At 42.9% G+C, this 14,933-nt stretch overlaps 1 protein-coding gene across 11 annotated transcripts in view; it reads left to right on the top strand.

Annotated features, from left to right (window-relative positions):
- RIMS2 (regulating synaptic membrane exocytosis 2) overlaps nucleotides 1-14,933 on the top strand; it is a 638,194-nt gene that overhangs the window by 281,762 nt on the left and 341,499 nt on the right. For all 11 annotated transcript variants that reach the window (XM_040432551.1, XM_040432553.1, XM_040432561.1 and 8 more), the window contains one exon: nucleotides 10,185-11,092. In XM_040432551.1, the coding sequence (XP_040288485.1) occupies nucleotides 10,185-11,092 (908 nt within the window). The remainder of the gene's footprint in view (nucleotides 1-10,184; nucleotides 11,093-14,933) is intronic.

A 14,933-nucleotide genomic window follows, 5' to 3' on the forward strand; every position in this document is an offset into this window, starting at 1 on the left:
TTTGCTTCATACACTGTGTACAGAGACTGAGGTAGTAAAGCAACAGCTAAAAAGCAAATAAAATTTACCATAGACCTGACTAGTTAAAGAGTCATGTGCTGTAGAAGCCCCTTTTCTTCTGTCCTCTTTGGGCATGCTGAGCAGGGGTCCCCTATTGGCATTGCAACTAATCTTCATTTAAGGGCTCATGCACACGACCGTATTTTCTTTCCGTGTGCGTTCCATTTTTTTGCTGCCCGTATGCAGAACCATTCACTTCAATGGGTCCGCAAAAAAACGGAAATGACTCTGTGTACATTGCGTTTCAGTATGTCCGCAAGTCCGTTCTGCAGAACAAAAGAACATGCCCTATTGTCCATTTTGCGGACAAGGACAGGCATTGTTACAATGGATCTGGAAAATAAACGGATGTCACACGGATGTCATTATTTTTTTTTTTTGTCTATCCGTGTTTTGCGGACCACAAAATACATACGGTCGTGTGCATGAGTTCTAAGTGAAGGGAGCTGATCTGCAACACCAGACACAGTCTGTGGACATGAGTGGTGCTGTTTCTGGAAATGAGCAAACCAGTTTTTCTAATCTTGGGCAGCCCTTTTAAGTTTAGCAGTCCTTCTGGCAATATCAGCTGGTGGAACCTACACTTTCTTAGGCAGGCCCACATTTCGAACAAGGGATGCCCAAACTGATGACTATGATGGCTATACACTTGTTTGATTGACAGCGATCCCCTCATACAAATGTCTGCTCGGTTCAGCCAAGCATGTGTGTGTTCTCAGTTGTAAAAGGGGATGTAGACACTATTAGACTCCTGGCTGTGGCTTTCTTCCCAAGAACAAAAAGATCGGACAGTTGAAATCCAACCTCCCTATCCTTTTCTCCCCTGAAATCTGCCTACTCAGATGGTTGGCCGGTCCTGCCGGAATCACCAGCTTGGTCACTCTCAGCAAACTTTATTGCATAAATCAATAGTACAGATGACTATAAGAAACATTGTAATATACGTTATCAGACTAAAATATCTGTTTCTCCCCTTTTCTAAACTAACATTCTCTGCTCAATCGATCTTGAGAGACAAGGCAGACTGGCAGCTCACTAAAGGATCAGGCTGTCCATAGAGGTCTATGGAGAGAGACGTGTGAGAAGGATTGGGGAAGTCCTGAGACACACACAGACATTCTACCCATAGAAGTCTAGGGAGAAGGGAGGAGTAGTGGGGAAGTGCAGAGAGAGACACACTCAGACATGCTGCCCATAGAACTTTATAGAGAGGGGTAAACAGAAGTGATCTGTCACTGGAAGAAAGGGGCATTTTCCTCTGATAAGATATATTCCAAAGTTTCTTATAGTCGCCAGTACAATTTATTTATATAAAGTTTATTGAATGGGCAATTTTTTAGTACTCTTAAGGCCAACATCTATTCTGCCATTACAGTTCCAGGGGTCACGACTAAAGGAAAACATATGTGAGATCAATATATGTACAGGTGGGCAGGATCTGGTGAGGTATTGGTTCTTTGATCCATTTTCATGATCAGTGGTGGTCTTTGCAGTCGGACCCGCACTGATCAGAAAGTCAAATTGCATTCTAGCTTTTTGTGATGGAAATACACGTGCATGCAGCAAATTAGCCCTTGAAATTCTACTGATCTTTGTGCCTCTGCATGCATGATGCTAAGCGGGTCTTCTTGGAATAACATTATCCATCTCCTTCTGGCTCCTAAACATGTTTTATTTTGTGCTATAGAAGGCAGTAAATAAAACATATGGCTTTGTGACAGAAGAATAGTTTTATTACTGCAGTTACTCAAATTGCACACAGTGGTATTCTGCAAGTGTGAATGTCAAAGAGTAATACTATGAAAACGTTCAAAGAGTCAGGAGAACAAAATCTCCCAGCTTTCTTCTAATTAAAAAAATAATAATAATAATAAATATATATATATATATCCTGAACAATTTTACTATAAGAAAATAGTAATAATAGTAATGGGAAATTTATGAAAATGTAATAGAATGTGTGGATATATGTGTTGGTGACATTGCCACCTACTACGCCGTATATGCCAACTTGGTAGATAGTCATATAATTTGGCAGATTTTGGCACAACTCATTTCTCTTCCTTAGGATACCTTATGGCTACCATACAATTTTCTCATTATTTTGCACCAGTGGTTCCCATATTTAGTACATTTGTCGCATTTAATAACCCCCCCCCCCCCAATACCGATTTGCGACCTGATTTGGATATGCAAAGAGGGATCTCCCAAGAAAGAGAACCATTTCACCAGCGCCACCTATTGGAAGTGGCTCCCTAGGAGTCAAGATTCCAAGACTTGTTGGAAAACTAGATTTTGACTGATACGGAGCCACTTCCAATAGGTGGCGCTGGCGAGATGGTTCTCTTTCTTGGGAGTTACCTCTTTGCATATTCGTTTCCCACGGAGCATTGCCAATAGATCTCCATACCCTAGAGCACTTCCTGGAAAGTCTCCATACAGAACTGGTCTTTTCAAGGATATCCAGCACCCTGCTTAAACTGTCCTGATTTGGGAAACTTACCAGTCAATCAACCATTACTTAGCCTACAAGATTTCTGTTCTGCTCTTCTACATATGGGTAACCACTGCCTAAGGCCCCATGCACACAAGAGTATTGTGACTCTCTTTGTCCTCTGTTGTATTGTGCTTTAATACAACATCTGTAGACCCCCCCTACCAACCCAGTTTCATACAGTCAAATTACTGAGTTCTTCTTTTCTGCCCAATTCTGTATTGATCCAACAGACACCACATTCCACCGGTCACCATAATGTGAGTGTTTTCTACCCAGAAAGCAATACTAAAATATGGCATCAAATGGAGCTATCAGGGTTTTTCTGAGTTAAAGAGGACCTTTCATGGGTTTTGATTAATTGAGATAAATACCTTAAGTTGCGAGGTACCACCCTGATCTTTTTAAAATATCGCTCCTGCGCCCCGCTGTGCCCCCCGGCAGTTTTCACGCTCAGTATGCCAATACTGAGCATCAGTAGAGGGAGGAGGAGATGCCAGGGTTTCTCAATGAGCGTCGTCTTCTCCCTGGCTGTGCCGCTCTCCGCTGTGATTGGAGACGCCCATTGAGGAACCCTGGTGTCTCCTCCTCCCTTTACCGATGCTCAGTATTAGCATACTGAGCGCGAAAACTGCTGGGGGGCACAGCGGGTTGCAGGAGCGATATTTAAAAAAAAAATCACTCTACAACTAAAATATATACCCCACAACTAAACGTATTTAACTCGATTAATTAATCAAAACCCACGAAAGGTCCTCTTTAAGGGGTCTCCATGTGCCTCGTCCAGACTCCTGCCATGTATCAAGGGTCCATGTAGCAAAATTCATAAACTTATAGAAATACATACAAGGGCGGATTCATACAAGCACACACACCATGTTTTTTATGCTTCCTTTTTGTGTCATTTTTCATTATTTTTCTTCGCCTAGACGTTATATTCAAGTCTATAGTGAAATAATATTGAATGCACTACAGACAGTGGGGGGCAGGAGTGAATCTATAATAGCATGCACTCCGGAATTCTGTCTTGTGGTGGAAATAGGGCTTTTGCTACTTTTTTATGTTACTTGCGCAACATTTTTGCCACTTTTTGCATTCTCACTCACGGTTAGCTATGTTAATGAGTTCCACTCCAGATTTATGACTGTAACTTTAGGTAAAAAGTTGAAAAAAAGTCCCAAAGTCACTCCAGTAGGAGGGTGGCGTAGATAAACTTAAGTGGCATATCTAGACCAAAGAGTTAGGTTTAAAGATGAGCCAAATTTAACAACATGCACTGTTGCAAAGTACACCAATGTTGACTCAAGGAAAACTGACTTTGAATATCCCCCTCAGGATATATTCCCCCCAATGTGTTGTTGTTTTTTGTGGTGTTTCAGTGGCATTTTTTACCCTGGGTCTCTTTTTGCCATTTTCCCATTAGACCTTACAAAAGGAGGCAAAAAATGGTAAATGAATAACAAAAAAAAAAAGATTTGCTAAAAATGTAAAAAAAAGATTTCAAATATGCCCCCAATGCCACAAAAACACTTGTAAAAAGACAACGAAAAACCTTTGAAATTCATGGCTTTCATCAATAGAAAAAAAAAGTGCTGTGAAGGAATCCTAATATACATAGTCCAAAATTTACCAAAATTTTCCCGTGCGGACTTTAGATAAAAAAAATATAAAAATCTATATCTGTAACTATAATTTCTATTTCTTTAATATATGGCCCCCAAAACAGATAGAATGAAAGCCACTTATTACCTAGAACAAAATCTACACAAATGTTTGATGTCCTAGTGCAGTAATTACAATGGAGAGACATGGGGTGGACTGTGGAAAAAAACTGGCTTTGTTCGGAGCTGCACTTTGATAGGTAATCCTTCAGGCTCTCCATTAATTTCGAGTCATTATTCAGTAGTGTCAGCAGCTTCTTAAGTAATGGTTCTGTGAAACACCAACACACGTACTCCTCAACGAGCGTTTTTTCAGCTTCTGAGGTTTACTGAAGCATGAGAGTGATTCTGCACATTTTCATTTACCTCACCCTGGTCCTTAGACGTGCAGCGCTCTGAGTCTTGGGGAACGGACAAATAACTGAGACATTCTCTCATCTTACGTGGACAGAACGTTGGTGCAAATGAACACTTATTTGGCTGGTCATCGTCAGCGACGTACACTGTAGAAGATTTTGTGGAGGTAAGCTCTTTGGACAAGCATGAATGCCCATGGAAGTATCTAGAAGAGAGGGCAGGGAGTTTGATTTCTCGCGTTCTTACCTTGAAATGGGCAGCTGCTGACAATTCTCTCAACTTAGGAGTCCACGTCATTGATTTCCTAGGTTTCAGGATATACAGATGGAAAAGATTATACTGGCTTGGCTTGGCTCTGGTGTCACCTACTGCGTGTCCTACTTGCCATGCTATATTTAACCCCTTTAATATCCAGCCCATTTTGGACCTTAGGGACCATGCATGTTATTTTTAGTTCTTTTCTCGTCACATTCCAAGATTCACAGTTTTTACATTTTTATGTAGCTGTTTCATTAAGCCTATATGTCTGTAGTGACCGCGGCATCTAAGGAGTTGAAGGCTGGGATCAGACGTTTCTTTGATCCCGGCTGTTACAACAGGTGCTTTCAATCACCACCAAGATCCCCCTGATGATCAGCTGGAATTGCATCCTAATCTGGACACAACCAAGAGTTGGTCCGGCTTCTCGTTTGGTTTATGTAAATGTAGTCATAGGCCTATTCATATTGTACAATCTTAGTTTAGGTTCATTTGTTTGGCTTTGAAGCTACAGTAGGTATCCTAGAATAAGTGTGATTAAAGGGGTTTTGAGGGAGTAAAATTTGATGATTCATCCACAGGTATCTGAATGGTGGCAGTCTGACTCCCGATACCCCTGCCGAAAACTTTTTTAAAGAGGCTGCGGCGCTCTGGAGAGTGCTACGGCCTCTTCCAAGGCCATTGACGTCACATTCATTGTTTACATGGCCTAGGCGCAGCTCAGTCCCATTCTAGTGAATTAGCCTGAGCTGCAATACTAGGCACAGCCACTATACAATGTATGGTGCTGTGCTTTGTATGCTTTGAGGAGGCCACTACTCAGTGGAGCACCATGGTCTCCTCCCAGGATTGCTGGGAGTCAGACCCCCACAGATTAGATATAGATGACCTATCCTGATGATAGGCCATCAATATTGTACTCCTCGCAAACCTCCTTTAAAGTAGTGTCACGTACTAGTGTAAAATCACAAAAGATCTTGGGCGACAGAGGGATTGTATTTTTGTGAACCATTTTTAACCTTTAAAGCGAACCTTTCACCAGGATTTCACTTAATAAACTATTACCAGTACCTTATAGATTATGCTCATTGTGTTTCAATGCATTCTTGTGCCGCTTTCCTGGGATGTATATTAATGAAAAAAACAACTTATAAAGTCCTCGTTTCCAGCTCCTGAAGTCACACTAGAAGTCAAGGGGGTAGCCCTTCCCTCACTCCGGGCTGTAACTCCCCTGCCCTAACCCCACCTCTAAGCAGTCTAACTGACACCCGGCTCAGTTGCCGGGACCGCGCTTGTACAGGCGGCGCATGCGCCTGTAACTTAATCGCGCATGCGCCGTCCCCGATGCCTGCCTGTCTTCTCTTCTTCACGCGCGATTCAGTTACAGGATCGCGCTTGAGTCCGATGGCTCATGCGCCGCCTGTACAAGCGCGGTCCCGGCGACTGAGCCGGGTGTCAGTTACACTACTTAGAGGAGGGGTTAGGGCAGGGGAGTTACAGCCCGGAGTGAGGGAAGGGCTACCCCCTTGACTTCTAGCGTGACTTCAGGAGCTGGAAACGAGGACTTTATAAGTCTTTTTTTTTTCATGAATATCCATCCCAGGAAAGCGGCACAAGAATGCATTGAAACACAATGAGGATAATCTATAAGGTACTGGTAATAGTTTATTAAGTGAAATCCTGGTGAAAGGTTCGCTTTAAAGGGGTTGTTTGGTTTCCTATATTGTTGACCTATCCTTAGTAGTCGGATCCCCACCAATCAGCTTTTTGAAGAGAACATAGCGCTGGTGCAGTTGCTGCCTTTTCTTAACTGTTTACCTATTCACATTTCCAAGATGGGTCATTAATATAGGAAAATGGACAAGTCCTTTAAGTCTACATCTTCTGTTTTAGTACCGTCAAAAATACCAGAACCCTGATGGAGACCTGACAGACCCCATTAATTAATTAATTTGAACAGAGCCTAAGACTGGAATTACACAGGCCGACTGAGCCACCGATTGTCAGGAAGGGAGTGTTCCTTCCCGACAGTTGGCTGCTTCTTCAGTGAAGGAGACCGCTTACTTTACATGCACGGATCTCCTTCACTGTATGAGGACAAGGGATCTCTATTACAGTCCCTCATACAGAATCTTGGTTTCTGAGCAGCAGATTGCTGTTTAGACAGCATGATCTGCTGCTCAGAAGCCATGATCGGTGGTGTCTGCATGACCGACATGATCACCCAGTGAACAAGTGTTCCAATTCTCGGCCGTGAAGATGCATGTTTACCTGGCCATGATTAGCTTCTCTTAATCATTTGTCACAGTCCCTCAGGTGACTGATGTCAGGAAATCAACGAGATTGGCTGAGCGTGGAGGAATCTATCAGCCTCCTTGATTTCTTTTGATTCAGTGTTCATAGGGTTAATGACCACTTCCCTTTTCTCAGCTGTTGCTCAGTGGTCATCACTTCTACCCTTTATAGTCTGACCCCACCCTTCTGACTATGCGGTAGATAGCTTCATTTGGGTTTGGCTGAGCTGGTGTGAGTTTGTCTTTGGTGTTCCTGCTCGTCCGTCTCTACAGAAGTTAAGTGTTGCATTTGTTTGTGTTTGTAATATTCCCTGTTGTTTGTATCTGGGCCTGAGACAGAGACTTCCATTCGTCCATCTGGGGAGGAATGGGTTGTCTCTGGCCCTATCCTTTTTCCAGGGCCTTATAGGAATATAAAGGCCTAGGTATCCTGCATTTGAATATTCCTACCTTCAGGGTCTTTTCATATTGTTAGATAGTTAGGGCCCGGATTAGGGTTGGTTAGGAGGTGACCTGTTTCTTCTCTAGTTTCCAGGCCCAGTTACTGTTCCCCCTTCCCTCCTGTGTTCAGTGTGGAGTTTTCCCCCCACACTGATCGTGACATCATTGTTCAATATGTGAAAATTGTAAAAGACAGATGTAAATAGACCCATACATGAAAAAATTCTGATATTGACCCGAGCAGCTCTAGAACATAATTTGGAACTGCTTTACCATGTACGTGTAATGTGGAATAAGTCGGACCTGCCGAGAGCCCACATTTATAGAGGTCACTTTGTGCTTCAAGCCATTCAGAAAGGAATAAAATATTAGCTGCGCGCTTAATCTGAAATATGCCGTCCACCACTTTTCTCATCTACCAAACCTTAAATTAGTCTTGACTCTCGTAACATAGATCAAGTGCCTCAAAAACTGTCTCAGCCAACTAATCAATTAAACCTGACAGGGAGGGCAACGGCTGTCAATTCTTACCTCGTTCTGGACACCTCAAGGTTTTTGGATCCAGGCTTATAGAAAGAACATTGTCTGTAAATGATGGGAGCTGACTTATAAGAGAAACTATTTTTTTAACTCTGTGATTTAGTCTGCTGTGATCTGACTCGTCTTAAAGGCCAACATAAAATACTTGCTGGTGCTGAACCTCCCATATTTATTACTGTCTGTTACAGCAATATTTTTTTCCGTGTATTTTTTTTTTCTTTGATTAGTGCAATTATCTTCTCGCCTGGGTGGAAGGCGAGAGGACGGGAGTGGTGGGGGTAGTACTCATGGTGGCTATGGTCTTTCCTAATGCTCCCTGGGCCCGAGCACAGTAAAGGGAGGGGTACACCTTTTCTTTCCCTCGGGCACACCGTGGGTTAGGGGTCTTCTGCCTAGTAATGGTTGAGGTGCCCTTCGTCTTGGTAGTGCGTTGTGGAGTGCAAAGGCAGGAAAACCAGCAGTGGTGTGGTGGAATGGTGCGGCCGCAAAATGACCAATTCAAAGGTGTTAAAGTTAAACAACAGGAGTAAGCTTTACTCAGAGTTGCTTAATGGGGTTGTCCAGTTTTGGTTACTGGTGAGTGGTGACCAATGTGTTTGTAAGATGATTATATGGCATTTACTGATATAGGCTTTGTTGAAAAGGTGCTATACTCCCTTATCGGGCAAGTCTTTTGTGCTGTGACCAAGCAAATCACCTCCATGTGATGTCTCCTCTGTTCAAATACTCTGTCAACCGCTTAAACTAAGGCTAGGATGCCAAAGAATATGACATGGCCCTATGGTCAAAAATGTTTTGCAAGCAACCTCGCAATAATCGCAATAGAATCTAATCATATAGGACATTTTTAGATGGTGGTAAGGTAGCCTGTGACCTTTTTCTAGTAAGAAACATTGAAGTAGTAATGTGATCAATGAAACTGCACCATAGAATTTCAGATCTGTCCTTCCATGAACATCCCCATCACAAAAATGTATTCCGACTCCATATTTGCGTATGGACTTGATCTCTTAGTGCAAATTGTGCCCCCGCAATACTGCCCTTGGTAATTGCCTATTCTGCCTATTGCCTACCTGTTTTCCAGGCCCCACATCTATTGTGGTATTTAAAGGGTATGTGATGTCTATGTGCCTATATAATCCTTTATTCCTAGGCCACAAAACTTAACAAAGAAATTATAGCATTTTCGAGACTACTTAGAGGCACTTTTTCTGCTGGAAATTATGCAGCCATTTTCTGGTGCATCTAATAGTCTGAATGCAGCTTTAGAAGCAGGACACTCTGAGCTCTGTTAGTAACGGAAAGGTCCTGGCAGTGCTTTTGTGTGGACACAGCATGTGCTGTGCTCTGTCTACATATCTGCTCACTGAACTGTCACATCCTACACATATTTCTGTAAAGTGTGACTGTTCAGTGCGCAGATAATACACACATTCGTGCACACAGCAGAATAAATGTGTGCACTGTCTGCCCTGCCAGGACTTTTGTAGCCATGTCCCCCCATACTGTTCACGGGACAGATCCAGCCCAGGAACTCCAGCCTCCTATTACTGCTCCTGACTGGGTAAGCTCAGGCAGAAAGGCTGTCTCTAATAGCTGGTAATATGTTGAGGCACTATGACTGGCATAGTCAGGGCACACTACAGCTGTAAATATGGTGAGGCACTGTGGCTAGTCAGGGTGCACTATAGCTGGCAATATAGTGAGGCACAATGGCTGGCATAGTCAGGTGGTACTATATCTGGTAATATGATGAGGCACTTTGGTTGGCGTAGTCAGGGGGCACTATAGGTGGTAATATGGTGGCTGGCAGTATCATGGGGCATTGGCTTTTGTACAGAGTCTGTACCATATCAACTGTATATCACCCATAGGATATATACTGTAAAAATCATATTTTCTATTTTTTATTCTTCTTATTATGGTTGTTTCTTATAGTCCAAAATGCAGTAAATGCACAGTTTGAATCTCAGCAACTTGCATTTGCTAAAGCCTAAAATGTGTAATGTAATGCTCTTTTCATAAGAAGGTTACATTTTTCCCTATTGAGTAATAGTTTTATTTTTCTTTGCTTTACAGGAAAAGAAGCCCGTCATCATCCAGAGACCAGAATCGCCGATACGACGACGATATAGGGGAACATTCACAGTATGTTACAACAGATAGCGCAATGCCTAGGTCACCTTCAGATTATTCTGAGAGGCGATCTCCACGTGGGCCTCAGCTCTATGAAGAGCCTGAACATAGCGACTACAGGAGAAGTCGGCGACGATCCAATGAGTATTCAGTAGATGAAGAGGACATTCAGGACAGGGATGAATATGAAAGACAAAGACGAGAGGAGGAGTATCAAGCCAGGTATAGAAGCGATCCTAATTTGGCAAGGTATCCAGTTAAACCCCAACCTTATGAGGAGCAGATGCGCATCCATGCAGAGGTGTCGCGGGCTCGTCATGAGAGAAGACATAGTGATGTATCTTTAGCTAATACAGAGTTAGAGGAATCTCGGATGTCTATGTTGAGGCTGGATCGACCGTCTAGACAAAGGTCTGCATCTGAGCGCAGAGCGGCCATGGAGAGCCAACGCTCTTACTCTATAGAAAGAACTAGAGATGTACAGGGACCAAGTCCTGGTCGGCAAAGGAACTCAAATCATAGTCCCCCAACACCTAGAAGGAGCCCCATTCCTAACGATAGGCCAGAGTTAAGACGCACAGATTCCTTGCGAAAGCAACATCACTTGGACCCAAGTTCTGCCGTGAGGAAAACCAAAAGGGAAAAAATGGAAACCATGCTAAGGAACGATTCGCTCAGTTCAGACCAGTCTGAATCGGTCCGGCCGCCACCACCTAAGCCTCATAAAACAAAAAAGGGAGGTAAAACGCGCCAGATTTCATTGAGTAGCTCAGAGGAAGAGTTGGCCTCTACTCCTGAATACACGAGTTGTGACGATGTGGAGATTGAAAGTGAAAGTGTGAGTGAAAAAGGTAAGGCTCGTCCACGGGATCTCCATTGATCGCCTATATTCCTTTTGTTCTGATCACTTCTGTTGTGTGAAGACATTTGTATGATTGACTTTACATGTACTTCTGCATTGTACTTTAAAGCCATTGGGTATCAAAGCCACAATATTCTCATTGTACCTCTGAGCATTGGAAAGGTTGTGTTGTATGATATGTTGTAGGTCACGACTCACAGGTGGTCGAATCCCAGGATCCATGAAGATGATGTGCCTAGAACTTTGCCAGTAGGTCCTAACCCTTTGGGTGGTTTCTGTTGGTGTCTTTGGAGGTTATCATTAATGGCCACTCAAATAGTCAAAGGAATTGGCGGAGTTTAATTGGCTCCCATGGTCTACACACAGTGGGCTCTAGTTCTTCCTTTTCCAAATGATGTCAAGGCATGCAATGACTGGAGAACTATGTGTTGTAGACTGGTCTACAGGGTCTTGGCCATCTCTGTTGAATGCTGTAGTAACTTAATGGTATTTTATAGATTTTTTTGGCAGTGGGATGCGGTAAAATGCAAACTGTGATGTGCATGATGAAACATGTATGTCCTGATTAATGTCCGTTTAATTGGTACCATATCACCTACTTGGAATGATGTGGATATTGACTTTAGATAACGTATTTTAAAGAAGACCCGTTACCTCTGCTGATGTCTATTTTAGTAACTACTGGGATTTCCCATAAACTAACTCTTAGGGAGTACCTTTTTTTTTTTTTTTTAAATCTGTGTTGTGCTGATTATTATCCCTTTTGGAAATGTATGAATAAATTGACAACTGGATGGTACCGTTCATGTTGTTAAAGGGATGTGTCCTATAACAGTCTGACATTGATTGGACAGTGTCAGAGTATGAAGGGACCCACCTCTAACACCCAGTTGTATTTCCAGGAGGATTATCAGAATAACCGCACAATACGGAGCTCTAAGAAAACATAGTCCAGAATTATGGTATGGGGAATACATGCAATTATTTATGAGTGTTGGGAGGAATGACACATCTTCTGTAAAGTATTTCTGTGTCAGATTTTTGACCACCCAAAGTGGTTGTCTGGGTTTAGAGCTGAACCCGGACATAACCCCATTTTCGCACAGGCAGCCCACCTGATATGAGCATGCTCCAATGCTTTCCTTTATCCTGCGTTGAATCGCGCAGGGCAAAGGCTTTTTTTGGAGATCCGGTGACGTACTGGGCTCTGCATGGGGAAAGCAAGGCGGAGGCTTCCGCCTAGCAGTGAGCCTAGTGATGTTACTGGCACTACTGGGTCGGCTTAAGTGCTGCCCTAACTTGTCACCGGCTCTGATGGGCGGGCTTTAGCACCACCCTAGCCGTTTTACATCACTGGCAATACTGCTAGGCGGAAGCCTCCGCCTAGTAGTGTTAAAAACATGAACAAACATCCCTTGCCGGGATACAACACAGGACAAGGGAGAGCATCGGAGCATGAAATGCTCCAATGCTGATATCACGGGGGCTGGAGGGGTGAAGATGGGAATATGGATTGTCAGGGTTCAGCTCTGAACCCGGAAAAACCCCTTTAATACTATGTGAATCAAATATCAACTTGATGTTGGTTTTCTACCTACAGGTGCTTTTCTGAATTCAGTTGTATTGCTTTCCTCAGGACAGTGACACAGATTAATACTGCGGCAGCGCCGTATTTTGTGCTGAACTGTGATATATGGTTCCACAGGGGGGGTATCTTGTGCTGCGCTGTGGTATATGGTTCCACAGGGGAGGTATTTTGTGCTGCACTGTGGTATTTGGTTCCGCGGGGAGGTATTTTGTGCTGCACTATTGCTGGCCCCACCCACTTCTGCCCTGCCTTCTTATGTTGATCCGCCTTCTGTCAATCTGGACCCACCTACACCACCACTTTTAGTTTTTTCCAGGACCACCCCTGATTATAAGTGAAAGCACGGACTGTTGGTTGTGATATAGATATATTAAAGGCTATGTACACCTTTGGGGGCATTTTTTAAAAATTATTGCATTGTACTCATTTTGAGCTAAATATTAATATTTTTTTAATTGATCTTTATTAAAAATATGGCATCCTTTATTCTGTAAAGAGCTGAGATGCTCTACTAGCACCTTTTTGGATTTTTTGTCTTTTCTGTCAGATCAGGAGCTGACAGGCTCCTTATCTCTGCTCTCTGACAGCTCAGTTCTTATCTTACTCAAGTGTTTATGACCTTTTAATAGTTCAGAGATTGAAGACCGGCACAAAGTGAAAGTGAAAGTACCAGTCACATCTAGAAAACCCTTTGTGACAGAATGGCTCAATATTTTTAATAAAGGCCAATTGAAAAAAAAGAATTTTAGCCAAAAATGAGTAAAATGCAATCATTAAAAAAATAAATCCTCCGAAGGTGTACTCTACATAGCCTTTACGCCGGATTCACATGAGCATATGCTGGGCATTATATATATTATTTGCGTGTGTCATAGGCTGACCGCAGGTTTATCTAATCTGAACTTGCACCATCATAGGGGCGCATGCGAGTAGTACGGACGGATAGTACGCCCGTGTATTTTGAGAGTGTCACTTGAGAGCTGCATTGCTTGGTCTGAATGCGTTGTAACCTGATTGTATACGAGATGGACAATCCTTGGCACATCAACAACTGGCTCAGCGACAACCAGCCTGGTGACTGACAACTGATGACAGAGAATCCCCGGGAGTGATTCCTTCTGGATTGATATGGTTCATTATGAAAACATTTATGATCATTAAATACATGGAGAGACAGAAGATGGGAGACGAGAAGTTTTAGAGTGCTAAATGGTAATTATTTTAGATTTTATGACAGTGCCAATCTTGAAAGCAAAATGGAAGATCTTTGCGCATGTCACCTCGTTGTGTACTGGGAAGCCTTTCTCCCTTTTTTTTTGTGTGTTTTCATCGGGTACGACCACACGGCACAGTCTTTGGGTATGGCCTTGCTGCGGTCCAGTACCGTGCAGCCAGTTAGGCCACAGATGCCTCTTATTTAATTAAAAAAGATGCACTACATAGCTGGTCTGCATTGTTAATGGAAGCTCGGTATTGAAGGTGCCACGCAGCCATTAACAATGCAGACCGGCTATACAGTGTGGTCTTCATTAGTTAAATAAGTTGGGGTGCTTGTCTCTTTCCGTAGCTCTTACAGACTTGGAAAGAGAGAGTCACAGACACATTCCACTGTGTCTGCAGCCAATGCTGGTCATCATGGTTGGCAGAACGGATTTCAGATGGGATTCCAATCTGTGGATTTTTCAATAGATGTCTAAAATACAAAAATATTTTGCATTAAAGGGATTCTCTGGGTGTTTAAAACTGTGTGCTGCAGTGTGCTGCAGCCTCTTCAAACAGCTGATCAGTTTGGGAGCTGGGTGTCGGAACCACCACTGATCAGATACTGATGACCTATCCTAAGGACAGGTCATCAAGTATTCATCACTTGGAAAACCCCTTTAAGGCTGTTTCCAAACACTGATTGGAGGCAGGAATCTTAAAAATGCTAACGAATTGTATGACCGAATAAAGTAAAACCTCTTAAAAAGACTACTTTTTCGAGGAGACCACGCCTGATCTTTGCATAACAGGTTTTTATAATAGTTGTCTTCTTTAAGAAGTCCACCCCTCAAGAAGACTATACGATGTATTAGCTCTATTTACATATGATTGCAAATTCCATTTATTGCTGAAAAGTGTTGGGTCTGGCTGAGGAACCCTATGCTAAGTACATATAAAGGCTCCTCTAAAACTCATGCTGGGATTGTCTCCAGAAGCTTAATATTTGGCTTGCTTTGTTTGGGCAACATGGAGATTGTGG

Source organism: Bufo bufo, chromosome 5 (assembly GCF_905171765.1).
Source record: "Bufo bufo chromosome 5, aBufBuf1.1, whole genome shotgun sequence".
NCBI lineage: Eukaryota > Metazoa > Chordata > Amphibia > Anura > Bufonidae > Bufo > Bufo bufo.